At 31.2% G+C, this 18,005-nt stretch overlaps 1 protein-coding gene across 6 annotated transcripts in view; it reads left to right on the plus strand.

Moving 5' to 3' along the window:
* LOC146537559 (uncharacterized) overlaps nucleotides 1–18,005 on the plus strand; it is a 161,326-nt gene that overhangs the window by 45,294 nt on the left and 98,027 nt on the right. The window contains exon 1 of one of the 6 annotated variants that reach the window (XM_085188255.1): nucleotides 13,237–13,376. The exons of the other annotated variants lie outside the window; for them this stretch is intronic. Within the exon in view, the coding sequence (XP_085044381.1) occupies nucleotides 13,283–13,376 (94 nt within the window). The 5' untranslated portion in view covers nucleotides 13,237–13,282. Of the gene's footprint in view, nucleotides 1–13,236; nucleotides 13,377–18,005 lie in introns of those variants that run through there. 6 annotated transcript variants of the gene reach the window in all.

The raw sequence follows: 18,005 nt of genomic DNA on the forward strand, positions 1-18,005 counted from the left end.
TTTTTTTCGTAAAGACGGGTATTTGTAAGGTGTAAACGTTTTTTCGTACGTTTGGATCGCAACTCTCGCGCTTGTGCCAAGCGGTCGACGCATATCTTGTGTGTCAGCTAGTGACATCGACCCGTCTGCCCACATAATCGCGAACAAAGGAAGTTTTATTTCCCAGTTTAATGTTTTCCTTCCTATGATCTGTGTTTTCTCGATACCATGATGGACGCGGTGTTAGTGCAGGACGCTCCCATACTTTTATCATGGATTGTGTTTCTTGTGTTGATATGTCGGTGTTATTATCAATTGGGTGAGTTGTCGTGCTTTTGTTTTTAAACTTGTGCTGTATATTCTTGTGAATATTGGTTATATTATAATATATTTTACTTATTATCACCATACTTTGCTTAAAATAAAAACATTTTATGCAAATGAAACACTGTGTAGAAAATAATAGTAATAAAATATGAAATATTTAAAATTGATGTTGATTGGTGTAAAGCTAATGTAAATTGGAGCAAGTTGTATCAAATAAATAATAATTGACCTACTGGCGACGTGCATCTCAGTCGTTTGACTTGTATTAAAATAGAAATGTATAAATATTAATTGTTGATAAATAACTTTATGAGTACCTACAGTTGTAAGAAAATGCCGATGTTGTTACCATGAGATGATCGCGTGATACACCTTGTCTTTAATAGTAACTTTGTTTGTGAGATAAGCAAAGAAAACTTAGTGAATCATTATTCCGTTTTCCGAACAATTCTAAATATCGCACATCAGGGTATAACCTATATTATATATGTTGCCACCAGTAGAAATCGAATCCATTACGTAGTACAACTTTTTATAAGTACACTATAAGGATTATAATTATTTATATGCATACATTTAATATATTTATTTTCTTTTGTTTTTTGTCCATTTAATCAAATACATATCTTTTAGTTGTTAGATTAATTAGGCCACTGAGATACATCTCGGAATAATATTCTAAATCATTAAATAGGTTACGTCAACTATGCCTAATTGTCAATCTACATACCTGCCTGTGGCAGTGGCCGCTCAGATACATAATTATCTAATGCAGTAGATATGTATTAGAGTGTCAACAATGGTAAAGGAAATTATACCATTGTTATGGGAAATGTTAGTTAATTTGTTTGTAAAAAAAAAACCTTTTGTAATTCTTCCTTTAATTAGTGTACTTACTTTTAGTTTTAGTTTTTGTTTCCTTACATTTTTGAGTTCATTACAACTAGTAAACATTGCGTGCTGAATTTCAAAACTCAAAGCCACACTTTGACTTAGCTGAGGAAGAAAAAAATATTATTAACTAGGTTAGAAATATCTATTTGTATTTCATTTAAACCCATAAACCAACCAAGACCTGAAAGAAAAGTACCCTTTTTCTTGGTTACAAACGGTATATAGTACATTTAAGCACCCAATGTTACCTGTTAACTCGTTTATGTAAAGATTTTAAGTTCATTCAATTTCTGAATTGGGTCACTGGGGAAAGTGCCGTACAAGTTTTACGTTTCTAGCCTTTTCTTACTTAGATGGAACGAGCAGTCGCTCGTCGCATATAAGATGCCCTCGAGAGGTATGAGGGCGTTCTGCAACGCGTTTCATGTGATTTTTATTACGTGAACAGGATGAAAGTAGAGTAAAACTTTATATGAACACTAAATTGCAAGATTCATGTTCATATAATAATGAAGTCAGCTGGTATTTTCTATCAAGCCAGTCGCGTATTTCTTCAGAAAGCTGTGCTGCTCAAAATTGGTTAAGGTTTTTTTGTATAGGCTCTTTATATTATAAAATAGGTAAATATAGTTTAAATGTCTATAAAACTATTCAACGTAGGTAGCAACTTAACAAGTAAACGTAACAAGTAAATAATTGACTTCATTGTTAATTTATAAACGTTTGTCAACATGTTTACCGAATTTTTTGGTACAGTTGATTATCAAGGCGTGGGACGGCTTAACATCCTGTATAGTCAATTTTCCGGCCTTAATTTCTTAGATATTTTTAATTAATCGACCACTAACCTCCAGTTTCTTTTTAGCAAAAAATCCACATAAATACTGTGTCGGTGGCTTTTAGTTTTTTCAATGTTTGTGTTATGTCTTTGGTATGCTGGTACGGATGTATGTTTTGTTTATAGCCTATAAAACATGGTGTACGCCTTCACAAAAGCAACACGTAGTGAAACACGTGCTCTAAATATTCCTGTGTCACACGTAATCGATAATTATGCTTAGTTATGAATAACCTTCTAAGGCCGTCACATATTGTTCGCCTATCTATCGATGTGGGTCAACAGAATTATCATGTTTCAACTATATTAAATAATAGAACACCATTTTAAATATTTATCTATTTTTTATTTAAAACCAATATAATTTTTTAGTTTTAAAATTAAATTCTATTATATTAATTATTAAACCATTACTGTATTTCCCCAATGGTGTCAACAATGTCGCGTGCATTTAAAATGTTGAATAAAAGAATTTTACGAAAAATATGTCGTATGTTCAGTAGTGATGTTAAGTCCTTAGCAGCATTTGGATCTAGGTGACCTGGTTTGCGCCTGCAACTGTCCGATGCGCTTTGCGAATTGTATTGTTGCTTTAAACCCTAGTATTGTTTTGCGGTGGTACCTACTATACACTAGGAACCATTGTTCTCCCTGAGTGTGTCAATGAAAACAACTTTTATAAAAGCGATACGATGTAAAACTTGTCAAGGTTTTATACAATTGCATACGATACGGCGTGAAGATACTGAAATTGAATACGGTGTGTTGCTGTTGTTTAAAATTATATTGCTAATATCTTTTTTTTTCTTTTTATGGTCAGTCGTGGCGTAGGGGTACAAACTGTGACTGTAATCGCGACTGGTCACTGGGACATGAAATATTAGTTCAAATTTATATTATGATTTCTTCGCTCTGTTATCGAGGCAAAGCGCGGCGTTGAGTTCCGCCACTCAAACTCAATGAGTTCAGAATTCGGCGAAAAATGGGGAACAGAAAGTCTTAACACTCTTTTCTTTCCACCTACCCTTCTGTGCGGGATGCAGCGTGAAGCTGATTTGACTTGATTTTTTAAAATTGGTTTTAAAATATCCTTATTCTGTAATCTGTTAATAGAATAAGAAGTAAAACAACTAACACTATGTTATAATAATATCGTGTTCCGAATTCCCAACATAAAGTAATGTATTTATAACGTTGTTTCCTATTTATTTTAGTGTATCAATAAATCGTGATACAAAATGCTATGCTAATGCTGACTGGTGCTAGAATGCGGTGTTAAGTTACTACGGCGAGCATCGGATGCTTTTAGCTTACATAAAGTGAACGTGAGGACAGAAATGTTTGAGTACATTGTATTAAATTTTAGAATTTTATGTAGATATGCATGTATTACTTTTGTAAGTTTTTTAAGTCTGTTTGTGGTAAGAGAGATTTATTAATGCAATAGTCTATAGATATTAAAATAATTATTACATTATATAGCTTTTTATGATATGGTAAATTATAATTAAAAATACTACACCTGCGAAAATATTAAAAAAAAAACTTTTTATCGAATATGTATGGCAATATATTTTTAGTTATCAAAAATATCGTCGAGTCCCGCCGGTTTCGGTGCAATTTGGTGAACTGAACTCGACGGTAACGAGTCAATTCAATTATTTTCTTCCACATTACGCTTTCATGCAAACTGAAGTGACGCGGGGTGGTGGTGGGAGAGTGAGGGGAAAGGCATTGGCCGTCTCGGATAATAAAAATGTGTCCTCGACTGTACACTTCAGTGCATTATCCATTCTACACGTGGACGTGGATGTGTTATATATAAGTATCTATTTAATCTTTATATACCTATATACTTTTTAGGTAACTCCATTTAGCGTTCCCTTATTAAATAATTGTCTGCTTTTAAGTCGTTTTTGTGCTACTAAAATTATTATACTATACTTAGGTCCGTATTAAGAAATCGCTCTCAATCACAATCGTTTGACATCGACCTTAAGGTGCCGTTTTCTTTCATAGATATGCAATTTAGGAATGATAACGGGATCTCAAGATTAATCTTAGACTTGAGAGCGGTTTATGAATACGGCCCTTAATTAGCTAATACTACAAATGCGAACTCAATATTAAATTCCTTTTGGTTTCCTTTAAATACATCTGATGGAACTTTTAAAAACATTTGTTAAAAAAACATACCAGTTAATATAGAATAGAAGTAAATTAGTTCCGAAGTGTTGACGTTAGTTACCAAGAATTCTATTCCCTCGTTCTACAATCTAGCCGGCTCTTTCTTAAATTAATTATTTTATACTGGTCTGAAATAGAACTGCGATGTGTTCGTGTGAAACCCGCGACTTTGAATGCGATGGTAATTTAACCTGAATACGAACGGAGGCGGTTTATTTAGAACTTATCAAATATATTGTCTGTAAACGGCTTCCGAGAACGAGCTTTTGCATTATGTATTATTGAAATTTTGTTTGTATAACGTCAATCAATATAATGGCTGAGGTTAGCTGTGGCGCAGTGGCAAGTGAAAACGTTTGACTGTAAACGTCACAGGTTTGTGGGTTCGATTCCCACTCGAGGAAATTAAATATTTAATATTTTCATTTCTTCGCTCTGGTGTCGAGGCTAAAATTCGGCGTTCAGTTCTGCTACTCAACACGGCGGAAAGTATGCAGTGGAGTGTCGTAACACTAGGCTCTCTCTGTATGCGGGATACAACGTGAAGCTAAAAAAATAATAATGGTTAAAACGAAGAAAGAAAATCTATTGTCTTGACTAGACAAGTGCAATATAGTGCGGTGAGGTGTGCAGTTAAAAAGTTAAATAAGAAAGTTTTGTAAAGAATATCTTTACTTTTATTATAATTTATAAGTTTTATCACCCTTAACTTGCAGACTGTCTGATTGGAGGGAACATGTATTATTATTACTGGAGACAATTTAAGTGAGCTGGCCCATTATTTAAAAATATATATATATAATTTACCTCCAAATTAAGCCAGTCGTCGCGAAGGGGCACACGCGTGGCAGTGCTCGATTCCCATTCGATGGAGAGGAAACATTTAATATTTTTATTTCTTTGATCTAGTGTCAAGGCAAAGCGCGGCGTTGAGTTTCGCCACTCAACACGCAATGCCTTCGGAATCCGGCGGAAAATGGGAACGGAGTGTCTTAGCACTAGATTTCCTAAGCTTATATACCCTGTTGTGTGAGGCTTAAAAAACCTCTGAATTATCTCGCTGAATATTGATCATGTAACCTTTGTCCGTATAAATTTGGCCTGACATTTCGTATCAAAGAAATGTGTTACACGCTATGTGCATAGCCAAATATAACTATGAATGATTTCCGGTTTCTCATCAATAATGCATTTTGTATAAATATATCTAATTATTATGTGATTTCTTAATATTAAATTTTTTTAACAAGATTTCTTTTATATTTAAGCACTGAAAAGTTTCATCTAAAAACACATCTATCTATATGCTAAGACTTACCGTGCCACTTTAGAAGTACAAACATAAAACTGTATGAAGATATCGAGATGTCTCCAGACTTCAAAGTCTGGGCGAAAGTTGAATCGATATTGCACGGATGCATTCCAGTTCGAGATTAACTAAAACGAAACCCTGAGAGGATATTGTTCGGGGCGGGCGGTCTGGCCCAAATAAAAGAATTTATGTAATCCCACATAAGCCACAATATTGAATATTCAGTACATTTTTATTTTCATTTAGCCCAGTGTTTTGTGTTCAAAGTTTGCAAAGTTTGTATTCGCGCTGTCAAAATCACTGTAGTACAAATTTCACTTAAAATACAAAACGAAGAGGTCGTCTAGACGTTTTTATGTCATATTATTTTTATAAAATATTCTGAATAAACGAAGTAGAATTAGATTATATTATATACTTTGCATGTGGTTGTGGCTATTCAATTTGCATAATCCATTAAACTTTAAAAAGTTACACAGTTTATGTATTGGGGATTCACTTTGCTTAAGTTATGTAAAATAAGAAAAAACTGGTAGCTTTCGCGTCTCGACGATCGACGACGACGGCGATTTGTGGTCAATCAATTTTAAAGCTAACATTTCTTTTATTAATTTATAATGACGCAACTTATCAGTGGTATAGTCGATTTGCATTTAAAAATTATTTATTACTTTTTATTTTAATCTTAATTAAGTAATAAAACGTGTATTAAATATAAATGTATGTTAAAATTGTATATTCAGTTTTCGTTTTAATTTACGAAAATCCATTGTGTATATATGTATATAGTTTGCTTGAACAAGTTTTAAATTATATTAGTTTGTAGGGTGCCATTATAATTGGTTTGTTAATATGAAATCTGAACTGCTTTCAATATTTTATTTCTAAGTAAAACGGTAATTAAATTGACTGTAATTGAATATTTTTGGGGAATCATAAAAAATGTTACCCATATTGTTAGCAAATATTGGATCCTAAAAGGTGAAATTCACAGAAAAAAATGTTCATATAGTGATTCACGTTTATTAAAAAAGGGGAAGGTTTAAATCATTTTGGCATGGTATTATTTTCCGTGACGTCACCCCCATGGCCTTCGCGGCCGGTTGTCGACCCCCAGTACCGTTGGCGTGAATTCTATAGTAGGTACCTACATTTTTATTCATGTAACATAATAGTTATTTGTTAGTGCATTGACAGTTTCAAACAATTATTTATATAGATTTGTCGTGATATGATCGTAATGTTGATAGTTTTGCTTTATGTTATGCCATTGTTTAGGTATAAATTTATTGTGCGCATTTTAACGTTCGTTTATTGTACTTATATTCAAGGTGGGCTTTAAACTTTTACAAACTTTAATCAGATCTAAGTAAAGTAATTATTTTATTCAAATAGTAATTTTAGTTTAACTAGTTTTATCCATAGCTATCTATCTATTGTTTTAAATAAAATATGTGTAGGTACTAGGTACGTACCTGTATATTTTGTAAAAAAGTAGTAAAGACGGCCGTAATAAACCTGGCCTTATTAAATAGCCTATCTGACGTACACATTATGGCTTATAGACAAATGATTCATATTCTTGATGAGTTTTTCTTATTACAAGTTTTTTCTGCTTTTTTGAGATTCGTATAGTCTTTTAAAATTGTATAGGTATACCTACTTAAATAAGTATTATTACATCTATAACGCCGTACTGGTGCAGTCATTACGTAATATGGAATGATTGCACGTGTCTCAAATTCCACATTTATCCATTCGGGAACTTTTGTTTCCGGGAAGTTAAATTTTTATTGTTTTTAATTTTCTTCTTGAACTGGACTATACTTTGTTCGTTCGTACTGGACGGAAACCAATTCTCGCTCTCAGCCCATAATGTTTATTTTAGATCTTCTGTCTGATCTTTCCTTATCTAATCGCTTTCTCTGCCTACACTGCAAAATATAAGATAAGCTTGGCGATAAAAAATAACTCCGAATAACAAATAACATTAATATTTCACGTCAACTTACGTAGATAAAATCGCAAATAGACTGGATTCTTAACTAAACGAATCAAGATTAATAAGGCGAATTAGCATTCAAGTTATTTGCGGAACGCTCACAATAAACATACTCCGCTTAGCTTATAAATACGTCCGGCTTAAATTGAAAGATTTAACTTCAACTAATTGTGTAGATAGGTACAGACGAAAATAGCATTGCAAAATACATTTTCTTCCTGCTTTTATTTAGTTTTAATAATTCAGATTGAATAAATACATATGTATTATGAATGTTTATTTATGTTCGAGTGTACTTGAGTTGTTAATTAAATTGTGGTTTAAAAGTTGATTTAGTTCTTGCGTGTGAAAAGCTGTAAAAAGAAAAGTTAATTCGAAATTACCGTCTTTTACTCTAATCATTTAAAGTACGTATCTGAGATTCGCAGTATACTTAAAGTTGATTTAGGCGGAATATACGAAATATAGAAGAATTTGCTGTTAGTTTCCTATTTATTTTCGAGTGAATTTACGGTATCTTATTTTCACACAATCTTGCAATATTTTATAAACTACGTCACCTCTTCTAAATAATAACCTAGAGCACTAGGTATAAGCTCCAGTGGTGGAAATTCCAATAATTTGTGTACTGTATGCAACGTTGGTATTGACTAAATTGGAAACTCAATAATGCTGTTCAGCATTCGGAAAAGTCTTTTACCGTTCTTAGAATTTCTTGAAAGATTTAAACTATCTTAACGTTATTGGATTAATACTTTTTAGTTTATTGACATAATAATATTAAGATAAAAGTCATTAAATTTAATCAAAATATCAAATAAACTAAAAAATACAATAATAATTTATCTCAATGTCCACATTTTTTATTTAAGATAATATAGATATGTAAATATTACACTATTAGTTATGAAACGTGCTATCCACACTGTTTACATAATTCACTCAGCGGGCCTGTCTTTCTTTTTAAACACGCTGCATGCCGACTTGCTAAATGACTTGTGTTCACTTGGCCTTAGTCATGGCATTGTTTTTATTTTTATAATTGAAAATAATGAGCGAGGCCAGTCGTGCAGTGGTACAAGAGTCATTGTAAACGCGACAGGTTGTAAGTTCGATTTCTTCTCGAGGAAATAAATATTGAATATTTTATTTTTTTTGCTCTGATAGTCTGTCTTTTAATCTTCTAAATACGACGCTGTATGTATTGGAGTACTATAACTATAGAATTGTTGTATAGAATATTAAAAGATGGATGGCGTGTAAATTTGGCTTACATATTCTGACATCATATTAACTAAAATTAGACATTCAATCTATAAAAGACGAGGTGCCAAAGATTTTTTTGAGCTCCATGTTTTATTCTGCATAATATAGCTGTTATGGAGATGAAATCGAGTGTTAAGAACACTGTTCTTCAGCTGTCGCTCAAGTTCGAGTGGGTGCGTGTATGTTGAGTGGTGGAAGTTAACGCCTTTCTTTTCCTTATTTCTGTTCAGTGTAGGAAATTAAAAAAAATATTCCGCCTGAGTGGGAATCGAACCCACTAGCATCCCGTTAGCAGTAAGAAATGTGTGTCAAACGCCTGTGAAAGCTTACAATAAATTATATCTTATTTATATATAAATAATGTTTAGTAAAATCGGATATCTTCAGTATGCGACCAAATAAAAACTTTCCGTATATTTATCGTATACGAATTGGTAAAAAGTAATGGAACTAGCAAGGGTCATTCTTTGTTCGCCTCAACTTATGTGCCTATTCAATAGGCAATATTATGTAATTCAAATTCAAAATATTCTTTATTCAAATAAACTTTATAAGCACTTTTGAATCGTCGAATGTACATGTCAACAAAAAGCTACCACCGGTTCGGAAGGCAGTTCTGCTGAGAAGAGCCGGCAAGAAACTCAACAGTTGCTCTTTTTAAAGTCAATGGTATACTCGTATTTTACTATTACATTAGCTGGCAGCTGTCCTGCCTGACATTCAATAGACATTAATTCCATACATGCTTATCCTCTAAATATTCTTGAACAGTGTAATAAGCTTTACTTGTTAGAATTTTTTTTACAGATATTTTAAATTTTGGAAGTGGCAAATTAAGAATACACTGCGGAATTTTATTATATACACAATTTGCAAATTGACTCAATGCAGCTCTTACCGGCTCTTACCCTTATAGACTTCCATTTTATGCATTAGCACAAACTGTTCTGAATACGTACTTCATAAATTATCTACTTCTATTCGTTTACGAGTAGTTTTAATATATTTCCATATAAAAGATGAAGTTTTATTCATAGTTTTTAATATTAAGTCTCATTATTTTCAATAAATATACAAGAATGAGCTCTTTCGTTTAATAAAAGCATGGATAAATATATCTATGAAAACCAGCCAGCCAGCTAGTTTCTACATCGTATTTTATATAGGTAGTTATAAAATATTATTATGATTTTTGTAAACAAACTCACACCGGTGTCCTTGTAGGAGCTGTAATTAATATCGCAGTTCACACCCGTCTGTAATTAAAACTATACTTAGGTGAACCTTTTAAACCTTGTTTACTTGAAGGCTTTCAGTAATTCATCACTCAAAGCCTAAAGTATACGGGAAACTTTAAAAGATTTTAAATTTATTTTGGTTATTTCAAAAAATACGTTAAAATCTAGATTTTAATTAACGTTCCAACCCAGAAATTGATAGAATACAAAAATTCGTTATGTTTACGTTGGTATGTTTATATTTGTAGATTTTATTTCTAAATGTTAAAAATGTATAAATTAAAAATGTCTGTATTTCATTAGAAGGCATTATATGCGTGAAGGCGTGTGTAAAAACAAAGAACAAAATGATCTGTGGCAAAAGTATCTAATATGTTATTATATATTTGTTCGCAATCCAAAACCGTAATCTTGAATTTAGTACATAAGTATATTTAAGTACTATTCCACATATTTATATAAGTTATTTTTATACATAGAAAAAAAAAATGTAAAAAATTTGGATTCTTGTTCTAGATCTTGGTCAAATAGAAACTATTTGTGTAGCGGAAATTTAATGCTGCTATCTCCGGGCATTCGGAATTTGCTAGGCGTACCTGCTAGACTACTGAACTATTTCTGTTATTCGGCTGATATACTCGTTCATTTGGAAATGCAGTTGTACATGATGGGTTTACATTTCTCTTACGTAAAATTGAATTATTTTCTTTTTTTACAAATATGATTTTTTTGTAACTGACATCTACAGTATCAGTATCATGTAAGCAACTGTTTAATTGTTAGGTAAACTAATCCATTATATCGCAAGTTGCCCCCTAAAAAAATACTAAATTATTATTGAGATTATATAAGTACCCTAAAATTGCTGTCTGACTATTAACCATAGAAATAAAAGTTTAAAACCGATGTAAATTCTTTAACATTTAACGATCCCCGGTTTTCTGTCATGGTACGGCGCACATGAGTTCGTTGCTGGTCACCGAAGCATCCTGCATTCTTGATTGCAATGTCCTCATGGCATGAAAAAGACTCCTTACTATAGAAATGTAAAAAGACAAAAGGATAGTCAAGAGCAGCAGACGCAAATTGCAATTTACATTTACTTGACAAGTTGAGTAAACAAACCACTGAGAAATAAAACTGGTGATAAATAAAATTAACGTCGCGACCCTCCTGTGTAATAATTTCTACGGCATAAAGCAACATAGCTAAATGAAAATTAATATTATTTCATATTTTAATGAGCCTTTTGACTTATATTTAGTGCCCTCCTAAATTTATATCATTTTGGTACAAAGCTTGAATTAATTCAGGTATTATGCGACTCGACAAACGTGTCTGTAATACTAATTTAGATAGCTTAGTTCGTGGTGAATTTAATTTAATATATTTAAATTTTAAGGTAAACTTATTAGATTTCATAGATAAAGTTCACAAAGTTAAACAAAACTAGCAGTTTTTCCTAATGTCTCAAGTTATTGCTTAGAAGCAGATTTATTCTTGTCTAGACACGTTTGTATCCTTCTAGTTGCAATCGGCATTCCGATCCTGTAAACGTCGGGTAACTAGTTGGCCACAATTTTCCTGCAACATTTATATTTTCTCAACTTATTCACGTGAAATATATTAAATTTATTAGAGAAATTCCTTGAAATACTCCCACTTAGATGCAGAAATCTACTAAGTATTCGCTATTCGTTTGAGCTTTACAATTCTTCCGCTTGAACTTTCATTTAAAGTGACATGAAATTTCTATTTCTGTTTTTCCACAATAGTTTATTAGTACTTATTAGATTTTATTAAGTTGGAAAAATCGTCCTATTTGTTTTCTTATGAAAATTTCAAGTAGTAGTTGCACAAATAATCTAATATTAAATTTTGTTTCATAATTACTGTACTCTCAAAAATGGAAGTCTTTCTCCCGTCTCAATTCACGCATATGAAAAGCATAACATCTTCCTACACTGTTGGTTGTAATCGATGGGCAACTAATTACTTTTCTTTAATAAATCAGCGAACTTTGTGAAGAGTCCTGTAAGTTTTCGCGAAGGACTAGTGCGAGTTTTAGATAGTTTCAAAGAAGAAATAATCTATTCTCTTGCAAAGCTTTGATCACGCTATCTCATTACTGTAGATAAATAGACTTGCTGATCTGTTTAATTACAAATTGGAATTGTACTTATTATTAGTTATTTCGATTTGGGTAAATATATTTTTTTAAATATTGTTTATAAACTGTTACTTAATATAATATAATTTATTAAATTACGAATTATATAGACATTATGTAAGACTGGCCCTAGTTTCAATTTACATTTTAATATAATATTTATCTTTCGAATTAGATTAGATTATTATTATTATGTATAGTGTCTGTCTAATATTTCAAATTACGTTCGAGGATATTTTTTTGTAATTTAAATTATTATTTTTCAATACTATATAAATTCGGTTTTAATTGCTTTCAGCACAGTGTATGCCAAATGATGATAGAGTAGAGTTGCAAACTCTCGTTATCGAAGTATCTAGATGTCGATCCTCGCCAAAAACGTTGTAATGCAAATGAATTTCAATTGCACAAATGGACCTGTCTTACTTATTTTTTAAAAATAAAAATGTCATAGGCTCTTAAACGTATTGTCGTACTCTAAGGTACGTCGTGCGCGAAGGTTGTGTGTTCGATTCCCACTCGAGGAAGTTAAATATTATGGTATTAAGGCAAAGCGCGGCGTTGAGTTCCGCCACTCAACAAGCAATGCCACAAAAATTCGGTGGTAAGTGGGGAACGGAGTGTTTTAACACAACGTTCCCCCTGTCGACCCTGCTATATGCAAGATGTAGTGTGAAGCTGAAAAAATAAATAAATATTTTTTGCACAACTCTAGCCTCCAAAAATTTGTTTTTACCAGTCGCATCGTCCTCTAAAATTATTATCATGTACATACCTTACCAAATTGAAGTGCAAATAATTTTCTCGATGACGTACCGTCATAAATTACAGGTAACATCCATTTCCGTTGATTTCCGTTACCATAACACATCCACTTTACCCGCGTCTCCCTCATCTGATCGCCGTATTTCCACGGCTGCACGCCTTGCTCTACACACTGTACTCCGTAGTCAGTTGTCAGTTCTCCACCGACTGTCGTTGGAGACGCACGTCCTTCGTCCTCACTTACTTTGCAGCCCTTTAATTATATCGGGAGTGATATTTTTAATGCCCTCGAAACGCATCTCGCATGTTCTACAGTGTTTTCATTTTGAAACTTTATAGTGAAAAAACAAAACGTTTTGTGAATTTATGCCAGAATATTGTGTTTACAGTAATATCAGGTGAGTTTGTTTATATTATGTTGATCAGCTGTCAAATACAACCTACCGAGAATTGTGGCCGGATTGTTATTGAAAGGAAATAATATTTTTATTTTATTAATTAGATAAACTCACTTGGAATATTATTAATTAAATTGAAACGTTTAGTTTTACATAAAACGTGCTCTAGATGCATGTCTCTTAATATAATGTATGGATTTTGTTATGCAGTGAATAAAAATAGATTCTTTTTGCTGTTAAGTCGGTCATAATGATTTATCATGGGGCGTTTTTGTGTCACATTTTAATATTTAACTAAAAGCAAATGCAAAATGAGTGTTGCGTCACTAAAGTGCAAAGAGCTATAAGTTTTTGTTCTGGTGTTTGTAACAATAATAACCTTTAATCGTTTGTTTTTACTCGCATTGACTTTAAAGAAAATTAACAGTTTCTCAGAGGATTATAGATATTGTAAATTTTAATGGTTGCAATATATTTGATGTATACGTTAGTATGATATCTCAAGATACGTTTTCAGATAAGATTATTTGGTGCGATGATATATGCGATATCGCTGTCGTATGTTATGATTTTTGAAACGAGAAGTTTTAGAATGTTCTAGTTCCCATGTCTTCTTCAGATAAAATACTCTTGAGTTGTTCTCAGATGCTTAATTACAATGTATATTTAATTTTCGAATTAGTAAATCCGTAATAAATTCGTAGAAATTGATTATATGTCATACAATATGGTTTCGAAACAGATGATAAGATATTTTGTCTATAAATATTATCGGACAGGAAGGATCATAGATGTGATAACAACAGTTCGGTGATTAAATAATCATTATTTGTTTTATTTTTATAAGTTACACATGTTTATGTAAGCTATTATTGTACGTTTCTTTGATTATCATTAGAGTTCTAGGTATTACTCGTATGTCACGCTACATTAATCTATAAGGACCTTCTTTATGTATTTCAGGTTAGAGGGTCAATCAGTAAAATTGTTAACGCTATATAAAAAAAATAAAAATTCACGCTTTTTGGATTTAGCCAGAGAGAACATAGTGTGAAGATACTTCGTTCCCATCAGCATAATTTTTGAGATATTGCTTGTTGAGAGGCGAAACTCAACGCCGTTTTTCGTCTACCAGAGCAGAAAGAAAGAAAGTTTTTATCAAAGATATTTTAATGATGTCCTATAAATAAATATCAAGATAATAAATCATGCACGGCCACAATGTTATTTGTATTCTATTCGAAAATAACAAAACGATCGGTAAACTCGTCCGTAACGTTCGAAACGATAATAAACAAATCATTACGTCAATGCCTTCACATTAACAATTATTTTAGAAACCATACACCATAAACTCCTACGATGTAAACTGAAAACTTAATAACCAAGAAGTCATTATATTTATATGAATAATGTATGAATTGTTCTTATTATAAATTTTATTATTTCTATTTTATTCACATTTTTCAGATGATTTTTTATATGGTTTAATTTGCAGCGCAAAATATTCTTAGGATAATAATAATGATTATATCTTTTTTTATTTTACAACAAAAAATATATTTTTTAAGCTCACTCGGCCTCGCTTCCGACGATTAAAGCTCTTATTCGACGTTTTAGTTTTTTCTGCTTGTTTTTCCAATATTCTACCGACGTACGAGTATGTGATGCATCGGTTTTGCGGATACTAATCTCGTATCTTCCAATCAATCGCTCCACAAACGAACCAATACCGCAAAAACCACTTTTAATTTTACGTGCTACTGAGCTTTTATGTTAATTATTCATTTTGAGTAATACATTTATGATTTTGAATGTATATTTTTATATTGACACAAATACGTATTTTAATATAAAAAGTTTTACGTAATTTTTGTATTTCGTAATTTTTTTAATTTATATATATACGAGTATACATATTTTGATGTATAATAATTGTGGTGATGGTGGTGGTGATCGTGATGACGTAACGTTCTTGACCAGTGTAGATAATATATGCACTTTAGCTTGATGTGTTTTTTGATATTTTGTATGTAGAGCTTATAAAATTTTATGTAATATACAATAATTGGTAAGTTAATATATACAAAATTAACGAATATAAAATTTACTTATTTGGCAAAATTTTGCTTTATGTTTTATTTAATAAATAATATTTAATAAATACTTCAGTTGAGATGAATAAAAATAAACATGAATTTGATTATTGATAAAAAAAAATATTAATCGAATTTATAGCTATCACATAGTTCAGTCACGTTCGCCCTAACACGATGAAGTTCCTAGAACTGTAGTTTAGAATATATTACGAAAATAGAAAAAAAATATTTGATGTTAATAAAAGTTGACCCAAATTGGTAACGAATGGTTGACATGATTTATTCGCCTATAAATTAGTTCCATTGTAAACCACGTTTAGTGCATTTTATATACGAAGAAGCAACTTCTTCGTATTTTACAAATGGAAAAAGAAACGATTAGATAATTTATTTGCTAATTACATAATAAAAAGAGATTAAAATTACATATATCTTTAACTTAGAAAGATAATAAGAAATTGTAGAATGTTTTGTATAGATAAATAGTTTCAATATACACTGAATTGTCTATAGATATTGATGTTCCTAAATCACTTAAATTAAATCTAAAAGTTGCTTTAAATTTTCGTAAATCCCCTAAGTTATAAGAGATCCGATTACTTTGCAAAATACTATAGATATACTATAACAGTTAATACTATAAATAATTGAAATTACTCTTAACAAATTAATAATTTAATATATATATACGTATATATACTAGCATTCATGCTCTGCTTTTAATCAGCTCTATTCATATTAAGTAGGTACATAGCTTATGTAAGAAGGTAGCAAGTAAGTCTATATACTTGGTCTTATTATGCAGATGGATTTCAGGATTTTCAGATGGAGATTACAATTTTTATGTTATCATTATATATTAAAACTAGGTAAGCGTCTGTAAATGATATTACATATATATTTTGCCAAAAGAAGAATCATGTGTTATTAAAAAATTAAAACTGAACATTTAATGCACATATCTACAATTGTACAAAAAAAACGGTTTGTGAAATACGGCCTGCTGAAAGACACAGAATGACAGACCTATAGCGGAGTCCCGTTTTATATTGGTGTGGAACTCTAAAAAATATTAACTAACTGAACAATATCAAAAGCATTCTCTGACAGTTCTATTTAGCGTATTTAAGTTTATATTCGAAAATTTCATCAGCATTATTTATAGGCGTGAGATGAGGCGTGAGATGTCCATGTCCATCCAAGTAATAAGTCTGGGGTGCCAAGTTTTTGTTTTCTTTCATATATCACTCAAACGTTCTGCATTAATGTATTGAATTATATTCTAATAAATGCCAACAAACATTATCAACTTCGCTCTAAATGAACGGACGTTATAAATTTTCTATTAAACACTCTTTGATCTTCCGGATATGCCTTTTCTCGCTTCAATATTGTAAGAGATTCTAAATCTATAATTATACTGCATTTAGCGCTTTTAAGCGTTTTATTATGCATAATATGCTTATAGTTGAATTTCAACTGATCTAGAGTGCAGTTGCAGTGGTTATGAGTTTAATCAGTTTCAGGTCAGGTTCTAGGAAACAAGTTCAAAATAAAATTTAAGGTTCTTCTGAGTATACTAATTCCATAACAACCTTTTATCGTGTATTTTGCATTGAAATTTTTAGCATCACGCTGTACTTCATATATAGTAGAGTAGGCAGAGGGAACCTAGTGTTAGACACTCCGTACCCCGCCTGCCCGCCTTGATATCAGAGCAAAGAAATGAAAATATAAATAAATAATAATTCATTCCTCGGAGTTCCGTCAAATCTACAACGATTGTGTTACAATCATTCGTCGCGACGGCCTCTTAATAGTGGATGATTATGTATTATAAATATAATTTTAATAATGTTTAATTACAATTAAATCTTACACTGCTTATCAGAAGTAACGCCGTCTTAATAATAAGTTTGCCAATATTAACCCCAGGACAAACATACATGTTTGCTTTCTGCAAACTGGGATGTTTGTATTTGATTGTATAAGAACAGTTCTTTGCTTACCCAAGAACGGTTTCTAGACGTTGTTTTTCCAGAAATATTCGGTTATCGTATTCATTCTGCTGAAATTTTATTATTTTTAAAGTTTGTTCAATTTAATGTATGCGTATAAAATACTCGGTAATGGGGTATTTGCTCTATAAAGTACCTACAGTCTAACTTTATTTGGAATATATAAGTTAATAATTTATATTTCGGAATGATAATGTTGGATTAAATAAAATTTATATAACTTTTATTATTTTAGCTTTATATTTATTATTACAAGAAAATATTTAAAAGATTATATAAAAGCTAAATAACATATCTGTTTAAAAACATATTTTCTATAAAATAATAGACTTTTACATCCAAAAACGCTACAAGTAATATAAAACGGCAGGTTTTAAAACTTAATTTGGCGCAGCTCTACTTAAAAATATTGTGAAATGTAAATGTTATTTCGTAAAACTTATTTACAACCTACGAAGTTGTTAATATGTTATTATTTTAGTACGTACGCTATATTCTTTTTAATTTAGCTT

This window comes from Heliconius melpomene, chromosome 7 (genome assembly GCF_056956725.1).
Source record: "Heliconius melpomene rosina isolate 202511_hmr_F chromosome 7, ASM5695672v1, whole genome shotgun sequence".
NCBI classification, from domain to species: Eukaryota; Metazoa; Arthropoda; class Insecta; order Lepidoptera; family Nymphalidae; genus Heliconius; species Heliconius melpomene.